This window comes from Ranitomeya imitator, chromosome 3 (genome assembly GCF_032444005.1).
Source record: "Ranitomeya imitator isolate aRanImi1 chromosome 3, aRanImi1.pri, whole genome shotgun sequence".
In the NCBI taxonomy this organism is placed as follows: domain Eukaryota; kingdom Metazoa; phylum Chordata; class Amphibia; order Anura; family Dendrobatidae; genus Ranitomeya; species Ranitomeya imitator.
Window position 1 is genome coordinate 253,277,105 of NC_091284.1, and position 18,968 is coordinate 253,296,072.

The 18,968-nt window shown below is 42.9% G+C and overlaps 1 protein-coding gene across 3 annotated transcripts in view; it reads left to right on the plus strand.

Annotated features, from left to right (window-relative positions):
• Nucleotides 1-18,648, plus strand: part of PRICKLE4 (prickle planar cell polarity protein 4) — a 131,700-nt gene extending 113,052 nt beyond the window's left edge. For all 3 annotated transcript variants that reach the window (XM_069756386.1, XM_069756385.1, XM_069756384.1), the window contains exons 5-7: nucleotides 4,832-5,038; nucleotides 17,081-17,267; nucleotides 17,944-18,648. In XM_069756386.1, the coding sequence (XP_069612487.1) occupies nucleotides 4,832-5,038; nucleotides 17,081-17,267; nucleotides 17,944-18,509 (960 nt within the window). In that variant the 3' untranslated portion in view covers nucleotides 18,510-18,648. The remainder of the gene's footprint in view (nucleotides 1-4,831; nucleotides 5,039-17,080; nucleotides 17,268-17,943) is intronic.
• Nucleotides 18,649-18,968: the final 320 nt, after the last annotated feature.

Here is an 18,968-nt window from a genome sequence, read left to right on the forward strand (position 1 = left end):
CGGAGCGACGCCGGGAAGATGGAGCGGCGGCTGGAACGGGGACAGGTAAATATGATATACTTACCTGGTCCCGGCGTCCGGCTCCTTCCCCCGCACAGCTGTCTTCGGTGCCGCAGCCTCTTCCTCTATCAGCGGTCACCGGCACCGCTGATTAGAGAAATGAATAGGCGGCTCCACCCCTATGGGACGTGGAGCCGCCTATTCATTTCTCTAATGAGCGGTCCCACGTGACCGCTGAAGAGGGGAAGAGCTGCAGCACAGAAGACCGTGGGACTGCAGAGGGAGCCTCAGGATCGCTGGAAGCAGGTAAATATGCCTCAGCGCCCTCACCCGCCGGTTCTGCCACCCACCTTGACTCGAGTATAAGCCGAGAGGGGCACTTTCAGCCCAAAAATTTGGGCTGAAAATCTCGGCTTATACTCGAGTATATACGGTATATTTTTATTTTAGAAATAAACACAAAACATCAGAAATTTGACAAAAATGTAAACAAATTTGCAATTTTTAAACTATGAATGATTATCCCTTTAATCCATATAGTCCTACCATAGCAAAACAATACTAAATAACATGTCGCTTATGTCTGCTTTAACCCCTTAGCGAACGCCGATACGCCTTTTAACGGCGGCCGCTAAGGGTACTTAATTAACGGCGCTGTGGAAAAAGTAAATGGCGCCCCCCAGAGTCGGATTTTCTCCGTGGTCTCGGCTGCCGGGGGTAGCCGAGACCCCAGAGAACATGATTCGGGTTTTTTTTTACCCACCCCGCATTTGCGATCGCCGGTAATTAACCGTTTACCGGCGATCGCAAAAAAAAAAAAAACGCGATCTCTTTTTAATTTCTCTGTCCTCCGATGTGATCGCACATCGGAGGACAGAGAAAAGGGGTCCCAGGTAGCCCCCCAATACTCATCTATCTCCCCCGGTGCTCCTCGTGGCTCCCGGTGGGCGCCGCCATCTTCAAAATGGCGGGCGCATGCGCAGTGCGCCCGCCGGCCGGCCCCGCGAGAATCTTTGGGGTCTCGGCTGCCGGGGGTAGCCGAGACCCCAAAGAGCATGATCGGGGTCGGTTTTACCGACCCCCGTTTTGCGATCGCCGGTAATTAACTGTTTACCGGCGACCGCAAAAAAAAAAAAAAAAAGTAAAGTGTAATTCTCTGTCCTCTGATGTGATCGCACATCAGAGGACAGAGAAACAGGGGGATTCGGGGACCCTGTCATACTCACCTGTGTCCCTGGATCCTCCTGCTGCTCATCCTGGCCGCCGGCAAAAGAAAATGGCGAGCGCATGCGCAGTGCGCCCGCCATCTGTCTCCATCTGCTGGCCGGCAGGAGAACAGCAGTTGGGGCTAAAATTAGCGTTAGGGCTAGGGTTGGGGCTAAATTTAGGGTTGGGGTTGGCTAAATTTAGGGTTAGGCTTCTTTCACACTTGCGTCGGTAAAAAACGCATCCTGCGGGCACATTTGCAGGATCCGTTTCTTGTCCAAAACGACGGATTGCGACGGATGCCAAACGATGCAAGTGTGAAAGTAGCCTTAGGGTTAGGGTTGGGGCTAAAGTTAGGGTTAGGGTTGGGGCTAAAGTTAGGGCTAGGGTTGGGGCTAAAGTTAGGGCTAGGGTTGGGGCTAAAGTTAGGGTTAGAGTTGGGATTAGGGTTAGGGTTTGGATTAGGGTTGGCATTAGGGTTACGGTTGGGATTAGGGTTAGGTTTGGGATTAGGGTTAAGGTTAGGGTTGTGATTAGGGGTGTATTGGGATTAGGGTTAGGTTTGAGGTTAGGGTTGAGATTAGGATTAGGGGTGTGTTGGATTTAGGGTTTTGATTAGGGTTATGGTTAGGGTTGACATTAGGGTTGTTTTGGGGTAAGGGTTGTGATTATGGTTAGGGTTAGTGATTAGGATTATGGATCAGGTTGAGATTAGGGTTAGGGGTGTGTTGGGGTTAGGGTTGGAGCTAGAATTGGGGGGTTTCCACTGTTTAGGTACATCAGGGGGTCTCCAAACACGACAGCCAATTTTGCGCTCAAAAAGTCAAATGGTTCTCCCTCCCTTCTGAGCTCTGCCGTGCGCCCAAACAGTGGGTTACCCCCACATATGGGACATCAGCGTACTCGGGATAAATTGGACAACAACTTCTGGGGTCCAATTTCTCTTGTTACCTTTGTGAAAATAAAAACTTGGGGGCTACAAAATCTTTTTTGTGGAAAAATATATATATGTATATTTTTATGACTCTGCATTCTAAACTTCTGTGAAGCACTTGGGCATTCAAAGTTCTCACCACACATCTATATAAGTTCCTTGGGGGGTCTAGTTTCCAAAACGGGGTCACTTGTGGGAGGTTATTACTGTTTAGGTACATCAGGGGCTCTGCAAACGCAACATAACACCCACAGACCATTCTATCTAAGTCTGCATTCCAAAACGGCGCTCCTTCCCTTCCGAGCTCTGCCGTGCGCCCAAACAGTGGTTTACCCCCACATATGGCGCATCAGCGTACTCGGGATAAATTGGACAACAACTATTGCAGTCCAATTTCTCCTGTTACCCTTGTGAAAATAAAAACTTGGGCTAAAAAATCTTTTTTGGAAAAAAAAATATTTATTTTCACGACTCTGCATTCTAAACTTCTGTGAAGCACTTGGGCATTCAAAGTTCTCACCACACATCTAGATAAGTTCCATGGGGGGTCTAGTTTCCAAAATGGGGTCACTTGTGGGGGATTTCTACTGTTTAGGCACATCAGGGGCTCTCCAAACGCGACATGGCGTCCGATCTCAATTCCAGCCAATTCTACATTGAAAAAGTAAAACGGCACTCCTTCTCTTCCAAGCTCTGCGGTGCGCCCAAACAGTGGTTTACCCCCACATATGGGGTATTGGCGTATTCTGGAGAAATTGCATAACAAAATTTATGGTTACATTTCTGTTTTAACACTTGTGAAAATAAAAAAAATGGTTCTGAATTAAGATGTTTGCAAAAAAAAGTTAAATGTTCATTTTTTCCTTCCACATTGTTTCAGTTCCTGTGAAGCACGTAAAGGGTTAATAAACTTCTTGAATGTGGTTTTGAGAACCTTGAGGGGTGTAGTTTTTAGAATGGTGTCACACTTCATTATTTTCTATCATATAGACCCCTCAAGATGACTTCAAATGTGATGTGGTCCCTAAAAAAAAATGGTGTTGTAAAAATGAGAAATTGCTGGTCAACTTTTAACCCTTCTAATTCCCTAACAAAAAAAAATTTTGTTTCCAAAATTGTGCTGATGTAAAGTAGACATGTGGGAAATGTTATTTATTAACTATTTTTCGTGACATATCTCTCTGATTTAAGGGCATAAAAATACAAAGTTTGAAAATTGCAAAAGTTTAAAAATTTCCGCCAACTTTCCGTTTTTTTCATAAATAATCGCAAGTAATATCGAAGAAATGTTACCACTAACATGAAGTACAATGTCACGAAAAAACAATCTCAGAATCAGCGGGATCCGTTGAAGCGTTCCAGAGTTATAACCTCATAAAGTGACAGTGGTCAGAATTGCAATAATTGGCTCGGTCATTAAGTACCAAATTGGCTCTGTCACTAAGGGGTTAAATTGGCACCATTTGTAAAATGTTGTTTTATTTTGTTAGCATTTAGGAAGTTTAAAAATGCAGCAGCAATTTTTCCTTTTTCCAAGGAAATGTCCACAATTATTGTTTTAGGGACCTATCCAGGTTTGAATTGACTTTGGGGGTCCTATATATTGTGAACTCCCCGATTTCGCCCCCCCCCCCCCTCTCCAAAAAGTGATATTATTTATAAAAATGGCAACCCTCAACATATTGTAAACTGTCAGGTAGATTAACAATTCAGGTGCTTTTCAGGAATTAATGCAAAGTGACATAACAGTCATGTTTAATGTATTTGTCTATATTTGCCCCGCATTCACATGTAAAGCGCCATGGAATAAATGGTGCTATAAAAATGTAGAATAATAATAATAATATTATTATTATTAACAGGGATGAAAAAGTATATTTTTACCACCTAAAAGGTGCTAACTTCTGAACAGGTTACTATGGCCGCTAGATTCTAAGACCACTATTTGGCTGTGAATATCCATGGCAAACATCAGGACCACTCAATCATGATCTCAGGGTGCCGGTGGCGATAAAGAGGAAATCCCCACACTCTGTTACCCATTTGTATGATGTAGTCACTATTGACAGCAGTATCTAAGGGGTTAAACAGATTTGGACGGTGCCAACACTGATCGTGGCTAATGCAGCAATTTTGTCAGCCATGGTGTACAGCTGACAGCTGCTGGATTGCCACCTGTATTGGGAGGCTATTCTCTTATATCTCAGGTCAGCAAAAAGACATATTTGCGGTCATTAAGGTGTTAATACTGCTTTGCAATGTACACCTGCACATAGTCCGCCAAAGAGATGAATGTAAAATAAGGAATCCGGAGGTCATATAGGCGTCTCTCAAAAAACAAATGTTTGTACTGCCTCACTCAGTGACGTCGCTGCAAAACTATGGAAAAGTGCTTTCCTTCATCAATGGCCGTCGCATTTTTCCAGAATGTCCGCTTTTTATATAGTATGAGGCAGCGGGTTCCACGTGTGAGTGCGATAGGAGCATGAGAATAAATCTATACTTTAGTATGATTGTAGGTATTTTCAGGAAAGGTTTAAGATGTATAAAATGTACATTCATATTACGGAAATATTGTTGCCACACCTTTATCGTTTTTACATTTTGGCACCAATTCTACATGAAGACATTTATTTTTGTGGTTTTGCTTTGAATTGTTAACTTTTTTTTTTGCTTATGATTTCTCTTTAGTGTTGTGACAAGATTCTGGTGGGAGACACGGCAGTGTGCACGGAAGGGTTTCAAGATGAGAATCTTCACTGGCATCTTAAATGTTTTGTTTGTGAGACATGCCGCCTTCCCTTGTCACAGTTCATATACTTTATGCAGGACAGCAGAATATACTGTGGCCGTCACCATGCAGAACTTACTAAAGCGCGTTGTGCAGCCTGTGACCAGGTAATGGAGAAACTGCCAGAATGGTGAAATGAATGCTAACCCTTATTTCTGATTTTCTTGTTCTTTGAATGATTTCTTGTTTGATGTGTCACTCATAAAAACATTAGGTAAATGTTTTAAAACTGATGGAAGAAAAAAAAAACTATGGTTGTATAGGGGGTTACAGGGGCTCTCTGGTCTAAATCAACAAGTCTGCGGTCACTGTGAGGATTCTCTAGTGTCAGCGCCAGGAATGGCGGTCACATGACAGCAAGTATGCGGTAAATCTGCAAAAAAAAAAGAGAATATTCCAGCTTCTGGTAAAATTTTCAGAGTAAATTTTATTCCATTAAAAAAATGTGGTGAACAGGAGCAAGTGTATTGTGAGGTCAGAAGTAGTCTAACCATATTCTCGCCAGGAGTATGCTTATCGCATACTTGTGGTCATGTGACTTCCTTTCTCTCCGCTGAGACTGCAAAATCTTCCCAGCATACTGGGAGGATTGCAATTAGAGTGACTGCAGACTTGTTGTTTTAGTCTGAACAAATCGACTGGCATATTGTACTCCAGCCTTAATGAAGGGAGCTCTGGAGTTTGCCACTTTAGTCAACTTGTCACATCTTCCAACTGTTCTGTTCCACCTCCAGAAATGTATGCCAGCAATGTATTAATTGACACCACCCACCTCTTTGCATAAATTATGATGAACTTGACATGTCTTATCCATCTCAAGCTCTGCCCGATTTTTAAATAGTTGGCCGAAATGGCCAGGACTACCTTCTTAAAAATGCCAATATTCACAACTTGGTTGCTATGAGCATCAGCTTTTAATCATGTTATTTTGAGGGGATGGCCTGCCATTTCATGTAAAATCAACTGCATAGATTAAAAAAAAGTGTTCATTGAAATATTAATCTAGTGGAGCATTGTGACATTTTCTTTCACTGGAAATGGGCGGTCATGTGACCGCAATTGTGCACTTTACATACTTACGGCGTCATTTTGACTAGACGTGTCCGGCCTTGGTTAATACACTTGAATTGTGTGAAGCTGTACACATCTAGTCTGCATGTGACTGAATGTGTTCAAATCATACTTGCAGTCACGTGGCAGCCACGGACGACATCACGTGTGTTGAGGGTTCATAAGTCTGCAGTCCTTCTAAGGCCAGACAACCCCTTTAGTCGCTTGCCGTTTTTTTTTTTTGTTTGTTTGTTTTTTGTAAGAAACCTGGAGTGGTTAAGACTGTCAAACGTGGGCCCCACAGTTTATTAACCATTTTTTTTTTTTCTGAGCACAACTATACCCCACATGTAATCAAAAAGTTCTGTTTGGGCCTAGAGCAGGATTCTGAAGGGAAGAAGCGACATTTAGTATTTGGAGTGTAAATTTGGCTGGAATAAATTGCAGAAATAATATTAATAATCTTTTTATGTATATAACGCCAATATATTCCGCAGCACTTTAGTTTGCACACATTATCATCGCTGTCCCCAATGGGGCTCACAATCTAAATTCCCTATCAGTATGTCTCTAACACAGTCCCTGAGGTACCAAAACAGCAGAACCCCCCCCCCACCCCACACTCACACACAAGTTAACTAATTTTGGAAACTAGACCCATCAAGGAATTAATCTAGGTATTGAGCATTTTGAACCCATGGGTGCTTCGCAGAACTCTTTAAAATGTGAATGTGAAAACAAATTACGGTACTTTTTATTTTCTCTTTAATTTCCTCCAAAATGTTGTTTTGGCTCCAAACGTGTAAAAGATAAATGGACCCCATAATTTTTTGCACAATTTCTCCTGAACTGCTGTTTGTCGCAAACAGGGCTCAAAGGAAAGAACAGAGCGCTATTTGATTTTTGGAGCGTAAATTTGGTTGGAATAGATTGTGAATGCCATATCGCAGTTGAAGAGCACCAGACATGCTGAAACAGAAACCCCTCACAAGTGACCCCATTTTGGATACTAGACCCCTCAAGGAATTAATCTATAGATGTACTGGTTATTTATAACCAACAGGTGATTCACAAGACTTATGATTTAAAAAAAAAAAAAAAAAAAAAAAAAAAAAAGTCTACTAAAATACTGTTTTTTAGCATAAAATTTATAGTGTACCCAAGGGGTAATAGGAGAAAATGAACCCCATAATTTGTTACGCAGTTTCTCACGAACACAGTGGAACCCATACTGGTGCGACTCATGCAGTCGCGAGGACTCCAACATATTACTCAAGCACTCACGATACTTGGATAACGCTGTCTGAGCACGCTAATTCATCACTAATTATCCATTTGTAGAAGCCATCCTCTTTTCAATGTCAGCTTTGCTATGCTTGCTTCAAGAATGGGTTGAAGTTTAATTGAATCTATTCTTCCCTTTACCCGTGAAATGTTCCCCATGCCATTGGCTGCAACACAACCCCAAAGCACGATTGATCCACCCCCAAGCTTAACCCCTTAGCGACCGCCGATACGCCTTTTAACGGCGGCCGCTAAGGGTACTTAAACCACAGCGCTGTTAATTAACGGCGCTGTGGAAAAAGTCCATAGCGCCCCCCAGAGGCCGATTTTCTCCGGGGTCTCGGCTGCCGAGGGTAGCCGAGACCCCAGAGAACATGATTCGGGGGGTTTTTAACCCACCCCGCATTTGCGATCGCCGGTAATTAACCGTTTACCGGCGATCGCAAAAAAAAAAAAAAAACGCGATCTCTTTTTAATTTCTCTGTCCTCCGATGTGATCGCACATCGGAGGACAGAGAAAAGGGGTCCCAGGTGGCCCCCCAATACTCACCTAGCTCCCCCGATGCTCCTCGTGTCTCCCGGTGGGCGCCGCCATCTTCAAAATGGCGGGCGCAGTGCGCCCGCCGGCCGGCATCGGGAGAATCTTTGGGGTCTCGGCTGCCGGGGGTAGCCGAGACCCCAAAGAGCATGATCGGGGTCGGTATTACCGACCCCTGTTTTGCGATCGCCGGTAATTAACTGTTTACCGGCGACCGCAAAAAAAAAAAAAGTAAAGTGTAATTCTCTGTCCTCTGATGTGATCGCACATCAGAGGACAGAGAAATAGGGGGATTCGGGGACCCTAGCATACTCGCCTAGGTCCCTGGATCCTCTTGCTGCTCCTCCTGGCCGCCGGCAGAAGAACATGGCGGACGCATGCCCAGTGCGCCCGCCATCTGTCTCCATCTGCCGGCCGGCAGGAGAACAGCAGTTGGGGCTAAAATTAGGGGTAGGGTTAGGGGTAGGGGTAGGGTTAGGGCTAGGGTTGGGGCTAAATTTAGGGTTAGGGTTGGGGCTAAATTTAGGGTTAGGCTTCTTTCACACTTACGTCGGTACGGGGCCGTCGCAATGCGTCGGCCCGACATACCGACGCACGTTGTGAAAATTGTGCACAACGTGGGCAGCAGCTGTAGTTTTTCAACGCATCCGCTGCCCAATCTATGTCCTGGGGAGGAGGGGGCGGAGTTACGGCCACGCATGCGCGGTCAGAAATGGCGGATGCGACGTACAAAAAAACGTTTCAGTGAACGTTTTTTTGTGCCGACGCTCCACCAAAACACAACTGATCCAGTGCACGACGGACGCGACGTGTGGCCATCCGTCACGACCCGTCGGCAATACAAGTCTATGGGCAAAAAACGCATCCTGCGGGCACATTTGCAGGATCCGTTTCTTGTCCAAAACGACGGATTGCGACGGAATGCCAAACGACGCAAGTGTGAAAGTAGCCTTAGGGCTAGGGTTAGGGTTGGGGCTAAAGTTAGGGCTAGGGTTGGGGCTAAAGTTAGGGTTAGAGCTGGGATTAGGGTTAGGGTTTGGATTAGGGTTGGTATTAGGGTTAGGGTTGGCATTAGGGTTACGCTTGGGATTAGGGTTAGGTTTGGGATTAGGGTTAAGGTTAGGGTTGTGATTAGGGGTGTATTGGGATTAGGGTTGGGTTTGAGGTTAGGGTTGAGATTAGGATTAGGGGTGTGTTGGATTTAGGGTTTTGATTAGGGTTATGGTTAGGGTTGACATTAGGGTTGTTTTGGGGTAAGGGTTGTGATTATGGTTAGGGTTAGTGATTAGGATTATGGATCAGGTTGGGATTAGGGTTAGGGGTGTGTTGGGGTTAGGGTTGGAGCTAGAATTGGGGGGTTTCCACTGTTTAGGTACATCAGGGGGTCTCCAAACACGACAGCCAATTTTGCGCTCAAAAAGTCAAATGGTGCTCCCTCCCTTCTGAGCTCTGCCGTGCGCCCAAACAGTGGGTTACCCCCACATATGGGGCATCAGCGTACTCGGGATAAATTGGACAACAACTTCTGGGGTCCAATTTCTCTTGTTACCCTTGTGAAAATAAAAACTTGGGGGCTACAAAATCTTTTTTGTGGAAAAAAAAAATATTTTTTATTTTCACGACTCTGCATTCTAAACTTCTGTGAAGCACTTGGGCATTCAAGGTTCTCACCACACATCTAGATAAGTTCCATGGGGGGTCTAGTTTCCAAAATGGGGTCACTTGTGGGGGATTTCTACTGTTTAGGCACATCAGGGGCTCTCCAAACGCGACATGGCGTCCGATCTCAATTCCAGCCAATTCTACATTGAAAAAGTAAAACGGCGCTCCTTCACTTGTAAGTTCTGCGGTGCGCCCTAACAGTGGTTTACCCGCACATATGGGGTATTGGCGTATTCAGGAGAAATTGCATAACAAAATTTATGGTTACATTTCTGTTTTTACACTTGTGAAAATAACAAAAATGGTTCTGAATTAAGATGTTTGCAAAAAAAAGTTAAATGTTCATTTTTTCCTTCCACATTGTTTCAGTTCCTGTGAAGCACGTAAAGGGTTAATAAACTTCTTGAATGTGGTTTTGAGAAACTTGAGGGGTGTAGTTTTTAGAATGGTGTCACACTTCATTATTTTCTATCATATAGACCCCTCAAAATGACTTCAAATGTGATGTGGTCCCTAAAAAAAAAAATGGTGTTGTAAAAATGAGAAATTGCTGGTCAAATTTTAACCCTTATAACTCCCTAACAAAAAAAAATTTTGTTTCCAAAATTGTGCTGATGTAAAGTAGACATGTGGGAAATGTTATTTATTAACTATTTTTCGTGACATATCTCTCTGATTTAAGGGCATAAAAATACAAAGTTTGAAAATTGCAAAATTTTTAAAAATTTTCGCCATATTTCCGTTTTTTTCATAAATAATCGCAAGTAATATCGAAGAAATGTTACCACTAACATGAAGTACAATATGTCACGAAAAAACAATCTCAGAATCAGCGGGATCCGTTGAAGCGTTCCAGAGTTATAACCTCATAAAGTGACAGTGGTCAGAATTGCAAAAATTGGCCTGGTCATTAAGTACCAAATTGGCTCTGTCACTAAGGGGTTAATAATTGGCAAGATGATCTTTTCCTGAAATTGTGCCCTTTTTTCTCCACACATACCTTTTGATTAATGTGGTCCGAGTTCTATTTTAACCTCATCGGTCCACAGGCCTTGTTTCCAAAATTCATCATTCTTGCTTTGTCTTCCAGACCTTAACCCCTTTACCCCCAAGGGTGGTTTGCAAGTTAATGACCGGGCCAATTTTTACAATTCTGACCACTGTCCCTTTATGAGGTTATAACTCTGGAACGCTTCAACGGATCCCAGTGAATCTGACATTGTTTTCTCGTGACATATTGTACTTCATGACAATGGTAAAAATTCTTTGATAGTACTTGCGTTTATTTGTGAAAAAAACGGAAATTTGGCGAAAATTATGAAAATTTCGCAATTTTCCAACTTTGAATTTTTATGCAATTAAATCACAGAGATATGTCACACAAAATACTTTTTTTTTCACAAAAAATTTAATTCAGCTCCAATTTGTTTTATTTTACCAAGGGTAACAGGAGAAAATGGACCCCAAACATTGTTGTACAATTTGTCCTGAGTACACCAATACCCCACGTGGGGGTAAACCACTGTTTGGGCGCATGGCACAGCTCGGGAGCGCCATTTGACTTTTCAATGCAAAATTGACTGGAATTGAGATGGGACGCCATGTTTCGTTTGGAGAGCCCCTGATGTGCCTAAACATTGAAACCCCCCCACAAGTGACACCATTTTGGAAAGTAGACCCCCTAAGGAACTTATCTAGAGGTGTGGTGAGCTCTTTGACCCACCAAGTGCTTCACAGAAGTTTATAATGCAGAACCGTAAAAATAAAAAATATTTTTTCACAAAAATTATCTTTTCGCCCCCAATTTTTTATTTTTCCAAGGGTAAGAGAAGAAATTGGACCCCAAAAGTTGTTGTACAATTTGTCCTGAGTACGCTGATACCCCATATGTGGGGGTAAACCACTGTTTGGGCGGATGGGAGAGCTCGGAAGGGAAGGAGCGCCGTTTGACTTTTCAATGCAAAATTGACAGGAATTGAGATGAGACGCCATGTTGCGTTTGCAGAGCCCCTAATGTACCTAAATAGTAGAAACCCCTCACAAGTGACACCATTTTGGAAAGTAGACCCCTAAGGAACTTATCTAGATGTGTGGTGAGCGCTTTGACCCACCAAGGGCTTCACAGAAGTTTATAATGGAGAGCCGTAAAAATAAAACAAAAATTTTTTCCCACAAAAATTATTTTTTAGCCCCCAGTTTTGTATTTTCCCAAGGGTAACAGGAGAAATTGGACCCCAACAGTTGTTGTCCTATTTGTCCTGAGTACGCTGATACCCCATATGTTGGGGTAAACCCCTGTTTGGGCACACGGGCGAGCTCGGAAGGGAAGAAGCACTGTTTTACTTTTTCAACGCAGAATTGGCTGGAATTGAGATCGGACGCCATGTCGCTTTTGGAGAGCCCCTGATGTGCCTAAACAGTGTAAACCCCCCAATTATAACTGAAACCCTAATCCAAACACTCCCCTAACCCTAATTCCAACGGTAACCCTAACCACACCTCTAACCCTGACACACCCCTAACCCTAATCCCAACCCTATTCCCAACTGTGAATGTAATCTAAACCCTAACTGTAACTTTAGCCCCAACCCAAACTGTAGCCCTAACCCTAGCCCTAGCCCTAATGGGAAAATGGAAATAAATACATTTTTTAAATTTTTCCCTAACTAAGGGGGTGATGAAGGGGGGTTTGATTTACTTTTATAGTGGGTTTTTTAGCGGATTTTTATGATTGGCAGCCGTCACACACTGAAAGACGCTTTTTATTGCAAAAAATATTTTTTGCGTTACCACATTTTGAGAGCTATAATTTTTCCATATTTTGGTCCACAGAGTCATGTGAGGTCTTGTTTTTTGCGGGACGAGTTGACGTTTTTATTGGTAACATTTTCGGGTACGTGACATTTTTTGATCGCTTTTTATTCCGATTTTTGTGAGACAGAATGACCAAAAACCAGCTGTTCATGAATTTCTTTTGGGGGAGGCGTTGATACCGTTCCGCGTTTGGTAAAATTGATAAAGCAGTTTTATTCTTCGGGTCAGTACGATTACAGCGACACCTCATTTATATCATTTTTTTATGTTTTGGCGCTTTTATACGATAAAAACTATTTTACAGAAAAAATAATTATTTTGGCATCGCTTTATTCTCAGGACTATAACTTTTTTATTTTTTTGCTGATGATGCTGTATTGTGGCTCGTTTTTTGCGGGACAAGATGACGCTTTCAGCGGTACCATGGTTATTTATATGTCCTTTTGATCGCGTGTTATTCCACTTTTTGTTCGGCGGTATTATAATAAAGCGTAGTTTTTTGCCTCGTTTTTTTTTTTTTTTTTTTTTTTTCTTACGGTGTTTACTGAAGGGGTTAACTAGTGGGCCAGTTTTATAGGTCGGGCCGTTACGAACGCGGCGATACTAAATATATGTACTTTTATTGTTTTTTTTTATTTATTTAGATAAAGAAATGTATTTATGGGAATAATAAATATATATATATATATATATATATATATATATAATTTTTTTTATTTTTTTTCATTATTTAGGAATATTTTTTTTTATTTTTTTTTTACACATTTGGAAACTTTTTTTTTTACTTTGTCCCAGGGGGGGACATCACAGATCGATGATCTGACAGTTTGCACAGCACTCTGTCAAATCACCGATCTGATAGCAGTGCAGGCTGCTTCACAGTGCCTGCTCTGAGCAGGCTCTGTGAAGCCACCTCCCTCCCTGCAGGACCCGGATCCGCGGCCATCTTGGATCCGAGCCTGGAGCAAGCAGGGAGGGAGGTAAGACCCTCGCAGCAACACGATCACATCGCGTTGCTGCGGGGGGCTCAGGGAAGCCCGCAGGGAGCCCCCTCCCTGCGCGATGCTTCCCTGCACCGCCAGCACATCGCGATCATCTTTGATCGCGGTGTGCCAGGGGTTAATGTGCCGGGGGCGGTCCGTGACCGCTCTTGGCACATAGTGCCGGATGTCAGCTGCGATAGGCAGCTGACACTCGGCCGCGCTCCCCCCGTGAGCGCCGCCGATCGCGCTGGACGTACTATCCCGTCCGTGGTAATGGGGGCCCACCCCACCTCGACGGGATAGTACGTCCGATGTCAGAAAGGGGTTAAATTGACCTCCACTGTTTCTGTTAATTCTGTTAATTGCTTTTTTTTAATTACGTACTTTTCCAACTGAGGAAAGAACAACTCGAAAGTGCTTTGCTACTTTGCTATCTTCTTATAGCCTTCTGCTTTATGGGCCTCCACCATTTTCACTTTCAGAGTCCTAGGCAGATGCTTAGAAGAACCCATGGCTGCTGATTTCTGGCACAAGGCACGATGATGGTGAACAAGCCATATCCCTATCAAAACCTTGGTTGGTTATCTGAGCACACAAAAATCTCCGTGGGTGCTAAAACTTTCCCCATTTTCCCTTTTGTAATTTTTAAAATGTAAAAAATTACAATATATATTTTTTTGCCTATAATAAAAAGGAAATGTATCATCTTTAATTTTAGCCCTTTTGGAAAAAATGTAATCTTCAACTTGCTTAACTGTTCTCAATAACAGTAATTTTGATAAATTCTCAAAAAAGTATATGTAAATGGGCTTCTATTAATATAGGAATCATATAGACCCAGAAAAAAATCTTTATTAAACTTGATTAAAAATGCCACCAACCTGTGGCTGCACCAGGAAAAAATCAAAAAATACACAAAACACACAAAAAACACCGTGAACAAACTAGGGAGGGGGAAGGACAAATCCCTAGAATATACCTAGGTCACGCCTACCTACCAGCGGGGGTTGGCACCATATGGGGAACGATGTGGCGCCCCCGCTCTGCGTCGGCTGAACCCTAGGGTCCCTGATAAACCCTAATGATCCCCAAAGGGTACCTCTACCCACACAATGGTGTACTAAAGGTACCCCTCGAAGCTAGACATATAACAGCTGTATCTAGGGAAGCCTCAAACCCCACACCTGTGAGTTAAAAACAATAAGAGAACATGCAGAGGGCTATTGACAGTCGCATGTTGCCACCCTCACATATGATGCGTGACCTATGTGGCAAAAAATACACACACTTGTGCAGATGATACTGCCTATGCTTCAATCAAAACTGTGGGGGGCATGCAACTGCAAAGCTCCACCCCACCATATCAAATGCAGATGAACATATTATGCCTCATGCCCCAAAATCAATTGACAAATACAGGCATATATATATAGCGATACTCATCATAACATTCTGCGCCGTCAGCCCACTGTTCCTAATAGCCTCAACGCGTTTCGCCTCGCTGGCTCATCAGGAGGCCCGATTTCTTGTCATGTGTCTCGATGGTGCAAAGATGTCTAAAGCTTTAGACATCTTTGCACCATCGAGACACATGACAAGAAATCGGGCCTCCTGATGAGCCAGCGAGGCGAAACGCATTGAGGCTATTAGGAACAGTGGGCTGACGGCGCAGAATGTTATGATGAGTATCGCTATTATGAGGCATAATATGTTCATCTGCATTTGATATGGTGGGGTGGAGCTTTGCAGTTGCATGCCCCCCACAGTTTTGATTGAAGCATAGGCAGTATCATCTGCACAAGTGTGTGTATTTTTTGCCACATAGGTCACGCATCATACGTGAGGGTGGCAACATGCGACTGTCAATAGCCCTCTGCATGTTCTCTTATTGTTTTTAACTCACAGGTGTGGGGTTTGAGGCTTCCCTAGATACAGCTGTTATATGTCTAGCTTCGAGGGGTACCTTTAGTACACCATTGTGTGGGTAGAGGGACCCTTTGGGGATCATTAGGGTTTATCAGGGACCCTAGGGTTCAGCCGACACGGAGCGGGGGCGCCACATCGTTCCCCATAGGGTGCCAACCCCCGCTGGTAGGCAGGCGTGACCTAGGTATATTCTAGGGATTTGTCCTTCCCCCTCCCTAGTTTGTTCACAGTAATTTTGACCCACACATTGACGTGTATATATGTGTATGCAGAACTACTTCAGTTAATGGTTGGTGTATGCCACATGTCCTGGCCAGGGAAGTTGGCATAACGGCTCTTGTGTCCGGTTGGTGTGACAGTTTCCACATATACCAGAGTCACACGCGTAGACCCATTCAAGTGAATGGTTATGTGCACATGTCAGTATGTTTCCACGGACCGTGATATCGTGGACAAAACACACTGATGTGTCCGTTTTTTTTTTGTTTGTTTTTTACAGCTACACGGGCCACACATCTGTGTCATCATTGTGACACATACTGACTCCTGGGAAGCAGTGGTATTGTTAGCGCTGTTCCCCTGCACCGAGTGCTGAAGACAGCTGTCATCATTTTCCTCTGCTCACTCTGCGATCTGGACTAGCAGGGGAGAATGTTGAGTTGTATACAGCTGATAACAGCGAGAGCAGGTGGTGACTGATGGGAGCATTCATGAGCCGCCTGCGCTATAAATAAATAAAAAACACTGATTTCCCCTGTATTTTTGATAACCAGGCTGGCTAAATTGACAGCTGCGGGCTGCAACCCTCAGCTGTCAGTGTTAGCATGGCTGGTTATCAAGAATAGAGGTTCCACCACGCTGTTTTTTTTTTTCCATTTTTTTTTTAGTCATTAAAAAAAACTGGATAGGGTCACCCCCAACCAGCCTTGCTAAAGCAGACAGCTGTGGGCTGGTATTTTCAGTCTTAGATGTGCCAATTCTGGCACTTTGCCTGGCTCTTCCCACTTGCACTTTGGCAGTGGCAAATAGGGTTCATATTAGTCTGGAGACATCAAGCCCATGGATTATAAAATCGTAGACGCCTTTCCATTACTAATCCTATAGTTGTATTCTAAATAAACACACAGCAAGTATAAAGTCTTTTATTTGAAATAAAAGAAAAACAAGTAAGTTATACTCTCCTAACGCCCATTCCATTGAAGCAAGTGCAACATGTACACACTAACACTGATATCTCCGGTACTGGAAATATCAGGATGTGTGATAGAACCCTATGAGAGTATACAGATGACACCGCATGGGCTAGCAGCAGTAGCCTTCTGTGAGGCAGCACATTATCCTGGCTGTTTATCACAGGAGAGCGTGTTTCTGCCATGGCTCCAGCTCTCTGAGCTCATCATGAATCAATTTGGAAAGTGACCTATGATCTCAGTGGCTGCTTACAGATAGGGAAATGTTACCTCTCTAAAAGGAGCAGTTGCGAGCCCCTGCTGTGTCTTCTTCTGCTTCATCCCCTGGCCCAGGAGCTGTGCTATGCACTGACCATGAACTTGAACAGTTCTGCATATCCTTGGGCACATTTAGAAGGTTATCTCAGCCCAGGAACTTTTTTTTTAATACCTTGTAGAACGTGTTATTCCAAGACCTGTTTATTTAAAATGTACTTTATTTTGTGGGGTAACCCCTTTAAGACAAAATGCACTTTACTCTCATTTGCAGTCTCAGAAGTTTTTTTTTCTTTTTAAATAAATGATTTGTTGCCCTTAGATGCAATAGAGCCTGCAACTTGCTTCTCTGCAAGGATTATTGTGCTGAACACTTTCTTTCAATAGCTGAGTGTTATCTTTTTTGAAAAATGAATGTTTGGAATTGCTGTTTTTTTTCTGTTTTAGCTGATTATGTCTGAGAAATGTACTATAGCTGAAGGTCTGTGCTGGCACGTGGAACACTTCTGTTGTTGGGAATGTGACATAATGTTGGGCGACAGTCGGTATATTATGAAATGTGGAAGACCTTTCTGCAGCAGCTGTTTTGAGCGACTTCATGCTGAAAGTTGCATGGCCTGTGGTGAGCCTGTTGGTAAGTCGTCATGCCAATAAACATGATTTATTTATTTTTTACATATAACTAGAATTATGCTATTGCCTGGGGTTTTTTTAAGTGTAAAATATTAACAAATCCTATTGCCACTTAAGATGGATATATATATGTGCAGGTGTATAGTTTCTTCTCATTTATCTAAGGGTATGTTTCCACGTTCAGGAAACGCTGCATTTTTGACGCTGCGTTGAGCCACAGCGTCAAAAACGCAGCGTCCAGATGTTACAGCATAGTGGAGGGGATTTAATAAAATCCCGTCTCCACTATGCATTAAAAGACTGATGCGGCATACCCGTGAAAACGCACATGCGGCACGTCTTTTAAGAAAGCAGCATGTCCTTACATTGCAGAAAAACGCAAGGACAGCGCAGGTGACCTGCCAGTGACCTCAGGTGCAGATTTCGTCAGGATTTTACCTGCATAAAATCCTGACCAAATCCTGATGCAATCCTGAACGTGGACACATACCCTAATTGACAGCTCCTTTTGAGGGCATCAGTCCACCAGTACACTATTATCCATTTTTATCATAACTTATCTCTAAGACTTGTGTCTATTTCACAATTACTTCATGTATGCTTTCCTTATCATTAAAGTGTATAAACCTGAAAAACTGACAGATGCCATGTGTATTCAATAATGTTATGTTTTCCAGATCCTGATGGAGAACTTGTGACATTAAAAGGGCTGTACTGGCATACAATACCCTCTTGTTTTTGCTGCTCCAGTTGCAGGACACCTTTGCACAGGTCAGAATCTGTGATTCACGATGACCATCTTTATTGCTCCTTGCACTGTTTGTCATCTGGTCCTACAATGCACTTTCCTTCCAAACATCGTAATGTTATAAGAGCTTCAGATGCAGATTTCAGCCCTCAGATAGATTGCACTACCTGGAAAACAAAGACCAGATCAAACGGCAAGAAAATAAAACCTGGCCTCCACAAAACATATTCTGCCACAAGGTGTCAAGAATTGCTCCCAACAATATTTATAGGTACAGAAAGAGAGACTCACAAATCCTGGCTGCCAGAATATAGCCAAGACGTTGAAAATGAGGACAAAACTTCATGTTCATCTTCGGACTCTGAGCCAGAAGGATTTTTCCTGGGCAGGCCTATTCCAAATTACTCACTCAGTGAGGGAAAAAATTCACAGGCCCGTGGAAAGAGCACTTCCATAAAAAGAAATGACAGTCGAAAGAGCTGCAAGGTGTCCTAATATTATCATCTGTTAGATTTCACATGTTGTATTTAAAGACAATATCTATTTTGCAGCTATAAGTATTTACCTGATTTGTATGATTAAAAAGCAACAGAATGTATCATAATTATGCCCACATTAAATTGTTTGCACAGGACAGGTGTAATCTATTTATTGGTGTAGTTGCATTTGAAGATATTCTTAATATTTTTCCATTACGAACATTATATTACATGCACAGATCCACAGTCACTATAGTTTTATAGCCCATTGCAGTCAGACTCCATAATTTAGATCCACACTATGGATCATTCATTATATGGTCCTCCGATTCCAAAAATGTCCTTTCTAAATTTCTATTATACCCTAAGAACTGTATGTGTATGTGTGTGTGTATATATATATATATATATATATATATATATATATATATATATATAATATTATGTGTGTGTGTGTGTATATAGTTAAGTCCAT